The sequence below is a fragment of the Anas platyrhynchos genome, chromosome 9 (assembly GCF_047663525.1).
Source record: "Anas platyrhynchos isolate ZD024472 breed Pekin duck chromosome 9, IASCAAS_PekinDuck_T2T, whole genome shotgun sequence".
Lineage (NCBI taxonomy): Eukaryota > Metazoa > Chordata > Aves > Anseriformes > Anatidae > Anas > Anas platyrhynchos.
Window position 1 is genome coordinate 18,438,237 of NC_092595.1, and position 15,177 is coordinate 18,453,413.

At 36.9% G+C, this 15,177-nt stretch overlaps 1 protein-coding gene across 3 annotated transcripts in view; it reads right to left on the minus strand.

The window, feature by feature from the left end:
* Window positions 1–633: 633 nt before the first annotated feature.
* CAB39 (calcium binding protein 39) overlaps window positions 634–15,177 on the minus strand; it is a 40,559-nt gene continuing 26,015 nt past the window's right edge. For all 3 annotated transcript variants that reach the window (XM_027463970.3, XM_027463971.3, XM_038183479.2), the window contains exons 3-9: window positions 14,510–14,674; window positions 10,482–10,600; window positions 7,488–7,656; window positions 6,652–6,711; window positions 5,966–6,031; window positions 4,960–5,103; window positions 634–3,132 (exon numbers count right to left, since the gene is read on the minus strand). In XM_027463970.3, coding sequence (XP_027319771.1) covers window positions 2,944–3,132; window positions 4,960–5,103; window positions 5,966–6,031; window positions 6,652–6,711; window positions 7,488–7,656; window positions 10,482–10,600; window positions 14,510–14,674 — 912 coding nt within the window. In that variant the 3' untranslated portion in view covers window positions 634–2,943. The remainder of the gene's footprint in view (window positions 3,133–4,959; window positions 5,104–5,965; window positions 6,032–6,651; window positions 6,712–7,487; window positions 7,657–10,481; window positions 10,601–14,509; window positions 14,675–15,177) is intronic.

Sequence of the window (15,177 nt, forward strand, 5' to 3'; positions counted from 1 at the left end):
ATATAACACAGTGATCCTCTTGCCATCGCTACTTAGGGGGTTACCTGTGAATAACAGAGGCAGACAGCTTCAGAGATAAAGAAACCATAATATTTCCTACAGAAAGAGTTAGCAGTCCCACACGCTTTTGCTCTGTAAATGTGGAGAGAAGGCAAGGGGCTAAAATTATCAGGGATTCACTTCCACTAATCCTGTCTCTGGATGTGATGCATGACACAGCATCTCCCCTCCCTGCCCTTGGTCATGCCAAGAGGAATAAAATCAGAAGATAATAGTACATATAAGCAAGAAAGGCTACCTACAATTAATTAAAACTGATTGTAACTCTAATATAGCACTTCACCTTAATTCCTTAGAAACGTTTTTTCAACCCAGAGTCATTCATGACTTAGAATTATTTCCTATTCAAAAGCAAGAAAGCTGAACCCTTCTAAGGCAACAAAGGGAAAAAGATTCATATCCACGAGAAACTTATGATCTTCACAAACACAGTAAAAGCACACACGTTTTTCTTCAAAATTTTATTTCAATTTAAATTATGGGGCCAGCCAGATTTTTTTGGATAAGAAATGCATTTTCCTCAGGGGAAATGAAATGCTACCATGGAAGTAGAATTACAATTGTATACATCTCTTATTTAAAAAAAAAAAAAAAAAAAAAGAAAGAAACACACACAAAACCAAAAACCGCTCACATTTAAATAACTTGTAGTAATATCCTTAAGCCTTCAAGCAGATAAGAAACCACTTCCAGAACAATAGCTTGTTTTGTTTTGTTTTAATACGAAGAGCACGTCAAATGAGCTTTAATTTAAATACAACTTCTTTTCGAAAGCCAACATTCAAATGTTTTCACATATTAAAAAAAGTTACCATAGCCATTATTTCCAAGACCTAATATAGAGTAACCTATAACCCAGTCCAAATGTTCTCACTCCTTTACAGACACAAATCTTTTAGCACTTCTACATTTTTCTAGAGAGGAAGCCTTATATGTTATGGTGAGTAACTTGGCAAATGATGTTTTCTTCCACTCAGCTGTGATAAACCAAAAAAAAACCAGAGACTGTTGGTACTGAACTATATCGTCATCTCATGGCCAATTTTGCCTGCCTCTGTAAGTGATCTCCACGAAGAGCAAGCTATTTGCTTTCCAGTAGGCAAAATGAGTCTGTTTGCAAAGGACGCATTAAGGAATTTGCAAAGGCCAATTCTAATGTTAAGAGAAATTTTAAACTACTGAGTGAAAACACTTCGTTTTCTGGAGCTGACTTCCCTTGTGAAGGCTTTCAAATCAGCTTAAATGTCACTTAGGAGTTTCATTTTGCTGACTGCAAAATATTTTCATCAGGAAAAGGACAGGAAGCAACAAACATTTTCTATAGCATTCTCAATCAGATTCAGCCATGCAGAATTTGAACTTTCAGACTCCAATCCATATGTTTGGTTGGTTGTGATCTTAACGTTACTATATGATGGATAAATACAACTTTAATAACATTGTTTAGCTATATTTAGTAGATTCCTTTTGTATGGTCACAGTAACAAAAACATGGTGCAAAATCAAAGTTGTTTTTTTGTTTTTATAAATACTGATAGTTTGCAGCATTAAAAAACAAAATCAACAAAATTAAGTCTTTTGTTACCCTAGGACATCTATGTAATTATGTTTATTGAAGTCAGAGGGGATTAAATCATTCACTTTCATAACTACTGTACTGAGTTACCTACTGTAAGAAAGAAATGATGCACTGCAGGCTCCCCAGAAGTAAGAGGAATCAGTATTAATTTAGCATAATCTTTGCCATTTGCAGAGCGGGTGAGCACAACACTAGTTTAATTGAATAAGGCCAATAGTATCCAGTAAGAATCTAGTATCGAGGGTTCCAGTTCTCTATTTCAGCCTACTCTAATTGATGGCACCCCATTAGATAAGTGAATACAAAGAATTTGTTGTGTTTTTTTCTTTTAATGCTGCAGTACTTAAGATCGTTAAATCAGCATTTCCATGTGATCTGAAGTATTCAATTACATATGAGCATTCATTTTGCAAAACTCAATATTAGGTAATAGTTACAGACTAATACAATAACATTCCTCTGCTGTACAAATTAAATCATATTTTAAAGAAATGAGCAGCCTAGGAGTTATATACAAAAGAAACCAGCAAGCACTGTTGAAATGAAATGCAAAATGTCACTGCTAGGTCTACTGTCTGAAATACCTTTAAAAGTAAAATTAACAAAAACCCTTAGAACATATTTCCAAGTTTACAAGTCAATTCTCAGAAAAATCAAATCATGTCAAAAAATCTATAAAGCAGTGAAAGGCATATATACATTTTCCTTATGAACCTTGAGATTTCACTCTTTTAAAAGTTGCTAAGTTTCAATATCAGTTTATTTGCAAGACAACTGTTTATCCCAATAAGCTCACATCTTAGATACATTTCCCCTTTGATTACAAATAAAGCACTGCACTTTTTTTTTTTTTTTTTAAATCAAGGCATATAATCTTATACTAGGGTGCCAGGAATGCACAGGTCACATTGTGCTCATATCTCAAACAAGGTAAGTGCAAACATACAGATTTATTCAGATTTGCAAGCATGCAACCTGTTACTTAACTACATTAATACCTTCTTTCCTAAACCAAACTAGTATCTATATGTTTGCGTTCATGAACCTAGAATCTTTCTTTTCAGGACTCCTAAAACAAGCAGTGTCTTTGAATTCTGAAATGACACAAATATCAAGAAAGTCCACATTGTGCAAGAAAGCAGCAGCTATGTTTTTCAACTTGGACTAAAAAAGAAAAACAAAAACCGTTCACTGAACAGCAGATTAGCAGTAATGTTCCTCATGAATCGATAAGAGTGCCTGATGCTGAATATCTAACAGCAAATGCTGAACTTGGGTTTAATATTATAGGGGTTTACTGGAGATTAAGCTTCTTGCTGTGCTGGTCTCTTCAAATCCCTGATCTGTTTAACTAAATAGGTCTTCTCATCATTAAATTGTTCATCCTCGGTCCTGTCATTCTGAAACTTGCTGAGGAACTCAATAAGTTTGGTCTGGTTCTTTAGAAGGATGTCTAATATAGGCTGTGTCTTGTTAGGATTGGCTACAAACACCTGCAAGAAAACAAATGGCATTTAGTGTAATAGGAAACAGGAGTTTAAGTTAAAAAACAAACAAACAAACAAAAAAAACCTACTCAATATCCCAAAATGTATACAGAAAACATAATGGAGTAAATCAAAGTTTTATTTTAAAACTACCCCCCATTTTTTATTTTAATTAGAACAGAAATCAAACATTACAGTACTGAGGTAAATCCAGTTTGTACAAGTTGATTAGTCACAATACCCTCTGCAGAATCCACTGAAAAATCACAGTTAAATTCTGTAGCAAATACATCATCCTCTGTTGTATACGATATCAGATGGGTATATTAAAGCTCACTGAAAACTTTTATACCTCAAACTGTAACTCCAAGCTCTTAGTTACTTGCTTGTCTACTGCAAAGTCAAAATGTATCTGTTTTAATATGCAGACTACATTTAGGCTTTGAAATGTTGCTGGCTTGGTTAAAACGCTGCTATCCTTCATAGCACCATGCAGCATGATGAAAACACTTCTGAACTCCAATATGCTTCATGCTTTCACATAAAATCACGGATTCCTCCTTGTCCTACTGTACTCCATCTTTCTTAATTTCAAAATTTTCCAAGAGATCACCCTGACCAATCATATGAAAGTTCTGAAGTGCTTTCCAAACAATTTTTTAAAGACCATAGAATTGTAGAATGGTTTGGGTTGGAAGGGACCTCAAAGAGTCGCTGGCTCCAACCCCCTGCCCTGGGCAGGGCCCCCTCCCACCAGCCCAGGCTGCCCCCAGCCCCATCCAGCCTGGCCTTGGGCACTGCCAGGGATGGGGCTGCCACAGCTGCTCTGGGCAGCCTGGGCCAGGGCCTCATCGCTCTCTGAGTGAAGAATTTCCTTCCAACATCTAATCTAAACCTGCCCCCTTTTAGTTTAAAGCCATTCCCCCTTGTTCTATCACTATGCTCCCCTACGTTCCCCTATCACTATGCTGCAGGAGAGCTGGGGAGTCCCTCCCCAGCTCTCCTGCAGCCCCCTTTTGGCACTGGCAGGCCGCTGTAAGATCTCCCTGGAGCCTTCTCTCCTCCAGGCTCCACAACCCCAACTCCCTCAGCCTATCTCCATGGGAGAGGTGCCCCAGCCCTCTGATCATCCTCGTGGCCTCCTCTGGACCCACTCCAACGGGTCCGTGTCCTCCTTATGCTGGGGCCCCGGAGCTGAATGCAGCCCCGCAGGCGGGGCCCCACAAGAGCAGAGCAGGGGGCAATCCCCTCCCCACCCTGCTGGCTGCGCTGCTGGTGGTGCAGCCCAGGGTATGGGTGGCTTTCTGGGCCACAAGCACACTTCCTGGCTCGTGTCGAGCTTCTCATCCACCACCACCCCCAGGGCCTTCTCCCAGGGCTGCTCTCTGCCCATGCTCTGCCCAGCCTGTGTTGATGCTTGGGGTTGCCCTGACCCGGGGCCTTGTTGACCCCCATGAGGTTCGCACAGGCCTCAGGCCTGCCCAGGTCCCTCTGGGTGGCATCCCTTCCCTCCAGCGTGTCAGCCCCACCACACAGCTTGGTGTCATCAGCAAATTTGCTGCGGGTGCACTCAATCCCCTAGTCCATGCCACTGACAAAGACATTAAAGAGCACTGGTCCCCCCGACAAATGTCACTCATCACTGAATACAATGATAATTTGTAAAGATGGATCATAATAGCAAACAGTAGTTCTTTCTCATTTAACCACTTAGCAAACATTCAGATAAGCTTCATTTAGACTCAGTAGTTTACTCAACTGAACAGCTCCTGTTTGGTTTTGTTTTGGTGTTTTGTTTTTTTTTTTTGTGCATGTGGTTGTTTTTAAATTTACCTTAAACACATGAAAGGCCTCAAACTGAATGTTACGACTCTTGTCTCGTAGAAGGTTCATCATTAGTTTGAGATTTTCAGGTTTACTGATGTATTTCGTCATAATTGTGAAGTTGTGTCTATCCAGTAATAATTCACCAAGAAGCTAGAAGTGGAAAACAAGGTGAGATAAGTGATGAGAGACAACTTATAACTGCTTTTAAACATGCTGGATAATTTACATCAGTCTGTAAAAGTAGAAAAAGTCACACTAAAACATCCTTTTTTTCAACATGCAACTGAAAAGTATCCTTTTATTCCCCTTTTGTTATGAACTGGGATTTAAAGTAAAAAGACTTTTTCACTCTTTTTTTTCCCTCACAACTTCATTGTTTTTTCTATTTACACAAAACTTATACATCATCTGCAAGAACTTGGTAAGCAAAGAGAGTTAGTATTTCAAATGAGAAGTATCTGCACTTCTTTTACTACCTACTTGGTCCAGAAGGGATGCAAAAACAAAAAAAGAAAAAAGCAGAAACTTCAGTGGATTTTATACACTTATTTCCCCTACCTCCTACACTCTCAAAAGTACACAGAACCTCTTGCTGTGGGGAGCACTGTCGCAGGAGTAGTAAGCTTCCTCACGAGTAGCACCCTTGCTACAAGTTAACTTACATTTGTATTTATGTTCAATATTTCTGATTAACTCAAATTGCTGTAGTCACACTACGTGAGTCTCTTTACTAAATAATATGTTGATATTTGTTGAAGGAAATTAAATGATAAATAAACCAACTCTTGCAGATAGCCGTATCTGCATAGGGAGGGAAATGACTTGGTGTGCACTGGATGCCAAATAATGGCAGGACTGGACTAAAAGAAATTAAGTGATCCCAAGAATTAAAACATAGGTAAAAAGACACATATTATCCGAGGCAGTAACTTAAGTAATTTAAATTAGTCAACCCACCTTGAAATTGAAGACATTCTCTAATTTTGCATCTAAGAAGAAAAAATTGCTTTACCTTAAGTGACTGTCTCTTTGTCACATAATTTTCCGAATGAAGTAACTTCTCGTATTCACTGAAGAACTGAACACAGAATAAAGAGAATGGTTAAAACCTTTCCAAGAGCCACAAGTGCTCTTCTTCCAAATTATTATAAAAAAATTGCATGGAAATCCATGAAAAAAAATGTAAACAAGATCTGAAATCTCAATAGCTTCTTGTAAGTCAGTGCTGCTTAAAATTTGTATATGCTTTAAAAATATATGTAGTTACACTTTTAGTAGGCTTTAATCTCTAGACTGCAATGTACTGAAAGCATTTCTTGTTATTTTTTGAACTATAGTAGTTCTTGTCACTGAACACTATGCATTAATTTCAGAAGTCCCCAGATATCTTGTATTCTTGGCCTGTTGTGCATTAACATGGACAAACGATAAAGACTAGGAAAGAGTTCCCTCTAGTGGAAAAAACACATTTTCACAGAATTAGATTTTTGCCTTAGCCTATTGCTTTTACACTTTTTACATTCAACTGTAAGATCTTAATGTTAATTGTACTGCTTTGACAGAAATTACTTTAGGTTCATTTGGCTTAATATTGTATATAAATTTCCAAAAAGGAATCTAAATAAGGTGAGAAAATACTGTTTTATTCAAAGATAGGCAGTACTAGAAAATTCTGAATAATGAAATATATTTGCTCACCCTATCATAATGTTGTTCCAAAAATTCTGCACTTAGCAACTTGTGTCTTGTAAGCAAATCCTGTAAAAGAGTAAAAACAATATTTTCCATAAAAGCTTGTATGATACATTATATGGTACATATGGTACATTCACATTCTGAATAAACCGGGAGTGCACATAAGGCATCCAATAGACAATGTTGCTATATTTTTAAACAAAGAAGAAACTTAGGATATGGAAGTAGTTACTTATACGTAGGAATTGCAAAGGACCTTCGGATCAATTAGGAAAAGTCTGCTACATGTTAATTCACGCAGTTCTGTGGAACTATCATTGAAGAATGGCAGTTACAGATCAAGGGTATGCTCTGCACAGAGCTATACACAGTTGAGGTTGAGACCACTACTTAACACTGATAACTATTATGTTTGTAGTCCTGTAACTGTTTTTTTCTTGTTTTGTTTTGTGGGTTGGGTTTTTTTGGTTAGGACAACAAAAAATACCTCCAGAAGTAGTATCAAATATACTCAATAAACAAACATAATGCAATGAAAATGAGTTCAAACACTTGAATAGCTGGAGAGACAGATTTAAAATTCCCTAGCATGAAAGTGTACATGTATTAACATGGTAGTTTAAATCTTGCTTTCTAGAATTGTTATTGGGAACAGAATATGCATGTTTAAATATCTTGCATTGTGAGAAATAAGGAAGAACAATGTTCAGCTTACCCATTTTCATTTTCACTAATATTTTTCTCCTCTCTTTAAAACTTTTTGCTCAAGAGTGTAACACATATCTGGGTTCACACAGTGGAAAACTATAGAAATAACTTAAATATGGGGTGTAATTTACCTTGAATGTGGCAAATGCATCTGAAGCAATGTCAAATGTTGACATTTCCACATATCTGAAGAAATCATAGAATTGTTCTGACCACAAGATTATTTTAGCAAGTGGTTCATGTCTGATGCATTCTCTAAGCATTATCCCACAATTTAGAGCAATTTCTGGAGATTCGTACCTGTTTAAAAACAAAAGCCACAGATTCTTTATAAATACTTTCAGAAGTTACCATTGCAATTCTGCACTAATTACAGTTTTCTGTTCTATTATATAAACAAGAATTCAAAGAATGAGGTACTCACTTCTGTATTAAATTTCACCTTCTAATACTTGTCTGAAATATCACTGAAATCACTGCCAATTTATTGCCAAATCATTGCCAATATTCATTCATAAAGTGAGAAACAAGATTAAATAAAACTATTTTATTTGTACTCAAAATCAGTTTTCTTTTTACATATTGGTACAATTGCAGACATCTGAAAAGCAGTAAGTGATCTGTCTTGAAAGCTATTTGCTTACAGCTGACAATAATTTACATAAAACTACCCTTAATATGAGTTTTGAAGCTAAATGGTTAATAACACTGGACATTAATTCATGGCCACTCTTTCATTAAACCATTTTCAGCATCACCGTCTGCTCTATACATCACGGGCTTCCAGCTTGACATGTTGGCAGCAGCATCCTCTAATTTTAAGGATTACACTCTCTGCGCTCGAGTATTGCCTCGAGTACAGTATCTGCAACTTCCTACCAGAGACCTTCTGGAACATGACCATCACTGATTTGATGAAAGTGATGAAGCCATCAGGGACAGCTTCGTTTAGAAATTGTCGCTACACTTTGTTGGCAGGCTTTCCTGCTCAAATACTGGTGTGTTCTCTCAGCTGATTTTAGCATATGCCAACAGCAGCTGCTAAAATCTCACAACAGTGTCTCTGAGACATATTTGACAGAAATACACCTCTGTACTTTCTACTACCTCCTTGAGTTCCCAAGCACACTAATAGTAGAAAACAGGATGAATAAGGGTCTGTCTTTCTGACCCCAAAACTAATCTCAGCATGTTGCAACACAGGCTATCCCAATCCACAGACAAGTTGTGTCTGTTGTTTCCTACTTGCTTCTGAAGCAAAGTCCCTTATACACCTTCCACCTAAAAAGGTGTTGGCCCTAATGCATCTGAAGCCAATTTAAATTCACCAGCTTAACTCCGGAGCAAAGCATCACTGTGTGTACTAAGCACTTACTAAATTATCATACAAAAACATTTGCTTATGAATAAATTTTCACATTAAATGCTGCAATACTCTCCTATTTAACTTGTCACGAAGACTTGGAATCTACTGGACTTTTTGTAATTTACCACATAGTTTAAATTAGCATAAATTGACTCAGTCAGATTCCAGATGTAACACTTAAGTCATTAAAGCTAATTAAATGCCCATTTCAAACATCCTGACTTACGAATATCTTTCAACGATCCCTGTCAGAATAATGCTCTCTGAAGAGTGACAACACAGACCAAGAATTAGGACAACTGTGTTGCAATCTTCATTCAGTCACACATTAAGAAGAGCATGCTGAGAAAGTAGTTTCATCGCTCTACATCTCAAATTCGTCTTTTCGTAAATTGTTTTCAGAAGTACTGAATCAATATCCTCTTTCATATTATGCCACAATTAATAATTGTTTTGCCCTTGTAACATTTAAATCTTCCTTCTCGGAATCATGGCTGCAACACAGGAAAAGGGAAATCAAAGCGCCTCTGGCAGACTGTACATCTTACAACGTGAAAATAAACTAGCCCAATACACTAGCCCAATACAATATATTTGGCAGGTTTCACTCTGAACTCGGTGAGCATCTCTATTTACTGCTATGAACTAGGAGGAGGAGGAAGGAAGAACAAAGTAACACTTCCTGTTCAGATGTTAAAAACATATTTGATTATCCTCATATCTCAACGTAACATAGGCAAATATCTCACTGAGAAGTACGTGCCTTTGCTTCATCTTCTAGCCAACCCAGTAAGTGGATTGAGTACTAACCAACTGTGGTCCATGGAAGCTTACTGAAGTAAGCTTACCCAGAAGCTTTAATTATATAATTAATACTTGAAATGGCTACACTTCAAGAATAGCTTATTAATATTGATGAACTTTTCTATCCTAGAATTAATATTGGAGTTGCAACTTTCAGAACTTTCCTAGTTAATGACAATAGAAACATGAACAATTCTTCTTACATGTAGCACATTCTCATTTTTTTTAAATCTTATTTTCACAAGAAAATGCTAACAACATATTCTACTTTCATGTTTGAGATCCACAGCTCTACACGTGCAACCATGTGTTCGGTATGACATGATTCTCCAACACCAAGAACCAGAAATAATCATAGAATGGTTTAGGTTGGAAGGGACTTTAAAGATGACGCAGCTCCAACCCTAATACAAGAACGGAGGAAGAAAGAGGAGGCTAACATGCATGTGCTCTGAGTCATTCTGTTAGGCTGAGTTTGAGCTGGTGCATTTATGTGACTACAGGAATATGAATCACTATGAATAAAATGTCTAAGACAAACTAAGACCATGGGGTATGACAGCAAACTGGAAAGGACAGTGGTTAAAGGGAAAAAAAAAAAAAAAGCAGCCTTTACTACTCGATAAATGAGTAAGTTCAGAAGGAAATAATTTCAATTGGATCAAACAGTATACCAAAAGGAAAATGTCTGCAGTACCCTAGTAATAATATTTTAGGTTACAATCAGTTCTCAATTTTCAGTTGTATTTCATGCAAAAGTTTATTTCCGGTGTTTATTACTCAAATATTCTTTTACTTAGGGGATTTACAGGCCCTTAGGAAAGGGGGGTGGGGGGAAACAATTATACTGCAAAAGAAGAAGAAGTGTTCCAAAACTCAGCACTTCGCTGTGAATTTGAATTTACAAACTTCTTACTTCATTAAAAAGTGTATTTATGCCTCACAGCATACATACCCTTTTAACAGCATGAACAATATATTCTGTTGAGTGCAGATGTATTCAACTGTGGGAGTTCTTGTACCAATTTGCCTTCTGAGGATGTTGTTGAAAATTTGAGCAACATCTTTTTTGCCCTGTCAAAAACATAAGTAGTTAAACACATAATATTCAAGTTCACTGTTCAAGTAAGAATTAAACATTACCATCATCTCATACGTTCATACCACAGCGAGTTCTGCAGTTCAGTCAGCCTCTGTACTCAGATCTTAATCAGATCACATCCATAGTCTGTTTCTTTATACCCATTTCAAATATGCCAAAACATTCTAAACAGTATCAGCCAGATGTTTCAGCCAGATCACAGGTTATTTATGTTAAGAAATAAAGCCAGTTTATATTTTATCTGACATCTCTGTGTAGCTTCAGTCTCCTGGACTTGCTTTATTCTTGTTTTTTTTTGCCAGTTTTCAACTGTGCTTCTGCCTGAAAGTGTGTTTCTTCAATACTCTGTTATCCTCTCCCTTTCTCTAGGAACATTTAATTCCACCATTAGTTGTCTGTAGAGCACTTCTGACTGCAGTGTTAACATTCAACTTAAAGTTGGAACTTAAGGAAGTAAAATAAATAAAACTACAAAGAGAACTCACCCACTGACCTAAAATGCAAGTCTCACATTTTGCAACAGACAAAGTAGTATAAAAAAGAACAAGATGCTTGAATTCAGCACAGATTATACACACAAAAATGCACAATGAAAAAACCAGGCAGCATGAAAGTGGCTGGGAACATTCTCTTCTGAATAGATATACACCTCTTATTTATTTATTCTACGACATTTCAGACCACAGCTAAAGATGCCAAATTGGTATGGACTAAAAGCTGGTTATAAATATAAGCACTTCTCACCATCATTCACAGGCATCATTTAAAAGCCAAAGTTCTGCAATTAGCTTTCCATTTCAGACTGCCATAAATACAACTTCACGACTATGTGTTATCAGATGTAATTCAAAATCTACCAGGCAAACTTGTACTAAGATTGGGTTTGCTAAGAAAGGCCTTTTAAGCAATTCCACGTGAAGGCTTCCTGAATGTTAAACACAGACCACACGTAGATCATTTCTCTTGATGAACTCTACCTGGTACTATAAACTTCCAGGGTAACATTTGCAAGCTTTGGAGTAAAATTCAGACTGCATTTAATTAGCAAGTATTTAAAAAACAGCAGCAATTTTTCAAAACTCCTTCGGTTTTCCAATCACCATAAAGAAGATTGCATAAGAAAAAAAAAATTTGAATGTTTGTAAAAATGTAGGAGGATTGTAGTTTTACAAATGGCATGTTTGTGAATTACCACGGACGGTTTGAGGCACTGTTGTTTTCAGGACATAAGAGTTTGTTTGTAAATGCTTGTTTTCTCTATTACAATTCCACTGAACGCCAGCCTAAAGCAACACCAGAACTCTTTGTTCTGAAATGAGTAGAGCAGTGTTTCCAGAAACTGCTTTACTCCAACTCCACATAATATAGTCATCGACTCTCATTCACTAACATTGCCAATTTTGCTCTAGATCTCACATTTTGCTTTGGATTCCCCAGCCAGAACAACATTTTCTTATTCTCCACAGAAGTGAACTGCTAGTGGCACGCAGTAATACCAAGTCAAGTTATTGTTGAAAGCACTGCGAAGTGACCTCATGGGCTAACAAGAGCAAACAGGCACCGAACCTTGTGCCAATAGTCACGACCACGAGAGGTGAGAGTGAAACTGTGCTAGCATTGTCTTCCCAGCAGGATCCAGGCCCCCTCATGCAAAAGGCTTTTCTGTTTTTTTTTGTTTGTGGTGTTGTTGTTTTTTTGAGTGTGGTTTTTGTTTTTGTTTTTCCCTTCATTTAAAGAAGAGCAAGAACAGAAAATACAGTTCCAGAAGGGATGCTATCTCTCCTACAAACATGTAAGTCAGCAGGAAGATAAGAGTGGAGTTACTAATACTGGTAAATAGATGGTTTTGTTAGCTACAGATATAATTTTTACCAGGTCTTTCCACCCAGCAAGTTTCAGATAGGCAGTTTCCTATGCACAAGATTAAAACATTACGTTTGTTTCGAAAGTTGAAGCGTCTGGGCAGACAGTCCCTGTCTATGACCTCAGCATCCACCACGGAAATCTTCTTCTTCAAGAAGAGCAAAGTTCTTGACAAAAAAAAAGGTGACATTTACTTCATTGCTGAATGGCCTCAAGCTTAAGGGGAGGCGCCAGAAAGAATAAATGCTGAACTCAACATTCAAGTTTAAAAACCAACAGGAAATCAAGTTTGTACCTCTCTCAGTGACAGAAAAATCATTTCAAATGTAGTAAGCCCCAAATCATTGAGATCTGGGATATAACAGCCAAAATCTGAATCTAGTGCAAGTTTGGAGCACAGGTGTGTTGACATTAATTCTAGGTAAAACAATAGCTGGACAGCCTGCCAGATCCCATCCTTAAAAAGCAGACGTGGTCCAGCCTGGAAACCAAGGTGAATGACTTTTTCTCTCTCAAGGGGGAATGGTTATATCCCTGTGTTACAAAACAGCAGAAAATCTAAAAGCAGGAAACTACTTGCAGTCCTTTCCAGTCCCTTTGGAATAAAATGAATAGTTCTCTTTAATGAGAGCAAGCCTGTACAAATTGTTATCATTCTCCATTACCAGAAGATAATGAAGGTTTCCTTCTCTAATAACCGAGCCGAGTAAACACCAAACTGATAAGAATCTAGAGGTCAGCAAAATCCAGATGACGTTTCATCATTTCCTTTCTTCGCCAATTAAAGGCCATCATATTTCAGCATTCACTCTCAACTTTCCCAGGTCTCCATGCTTATTTAATAACCTGAATGCTTTATGTTTGGTGTAAACATTTGTGTGGGTAGCAAAATAAATACCACCACGCTACAATTAAACACATATCAGAGGGACTTATGCAAGGAGCGGGGGGCGAGAGAAGAAAAGAACAGGGAGGAAAGCTATTATTTTTGGAACATCATACTACAATAGGACTTTTGCAAAGTCTGTTCCCATCATGAACAACTTGGTTATGAACAATACCATCCTTAAGCAACCTTAAGTGGTATGGCCTTTATGGTCAAGGCTGTGGGGTGAGATACATGGGTTTTGGCTCCTTTCCTACACAACCACACACTTCTTGTGGGACCTCAGGGAAAACAGGAAAATCCAATTGTACTGCAATTTCTTAGAACTAAATAGGGTGATTTTTCACCATGGCAGTGGGAAGCTAGATTATTCTGTGTGATGTGGTGACATACGGCCGAGGTTTGAATAGAGATATATTTGAATAAAAGTAAGCACTGCTATTTTGAAGTAGTCAATAAAATCTTGTATTTGTTTATATAAATAAATAGATAAATATATATATATAAGCAGAATATATAACATGTTATATATAATATATTCTGCTTATAAATATATAAACAGAAAAAGAGGGAAACAGAAACGGTTACATCATCATTTCTAAAGAGAGAGAAACACTGAAGACTTAGTAAGAGGAACAGCTTTACCATACATACTTTACATTCTTCTTAAATGTTATGAGTCATTTAATATTTTTTTATTTATTATATTTGTATATATATTTATTTATTTAATTTGAAAGTCTTTTTATTTAATAAGACGAGAATACTGAGGTGGCTGATACTACTATCGCCTGTGTTCACTGTAATATTAGTACTAAGAGATTAATCCTTTTCCTCTACATAACAATTAAGGATTATTCTATAATTTTAACAGAACTGTATCATAAGGATTAGAGGTTTATCTGCTTCAATTTTCTGCAGCTTAGGTGCCTAAATTCAGTGATTTTGTATTCAGTATTTGCTTAATTTTCTAGACAGTTTGGAATACTGAGTTCTTTTTGTAATGATTTGGCCCCAGCCAGAAAATAGAAGCTGTAGATCGAAAGATGTTCTAACCAGTTAAAGAGATAGCAATTCAGATGTATTTATTTTAAAATATACAATACATGAAACATTAAACTTCTCTTCTTACCTCAAAATCAATTAGCTGCAAGTCAGCTACGAGGGTACTAAGGAGACCACTGTTGTACAGCTCCTGAGCAAGCTGTGCCACAGCTTCTGTCTGTGGTTCCTTTTCGTTTGTGCCATACAAGATTTCTTTCATGGCAACAAGGTTTTTTGAAACCTCCTCAGTGGCCTAAAGAAAAGGGGAAAAAAAAAAAATAGAGCACAGACAATGTAATTTTTCTTTGTAACAGCACACACTATTATTCTTATCAACTGCAATTTTCCATTAAGGAGGAAAAAAAAATCAGGAAATGACAGCCTGTTAAGAAAACAATAGATGATCTTTCTGCAAACAAGACTGTTATACGTTATTAAAAAAAAAAAAAAAAAAGAAGGGGCAGAGGCAAGACACAAGCAATTTAGTTGACAAGTTGTCAAAAGTAAAATATCTTCTTTTTTAGTGCCTCTGAACTTCCCATTCAAAAATCCCCTAAAGAATAGTGACGGTATAAAAAGAACCGGACAAAATTTCCATACAGTAAAACAAAGATCACAGGATCACACTGGAAAACATGACAGAGATATGTGCCTGTCTAGTGAAGTGCCCAGACAGACCAAATGTACTCCTACAGATTTTGCACTTCGTTTTCTGGCAAATACCAGACTCCCATTGCAGTCACTACGGGTGGGTTT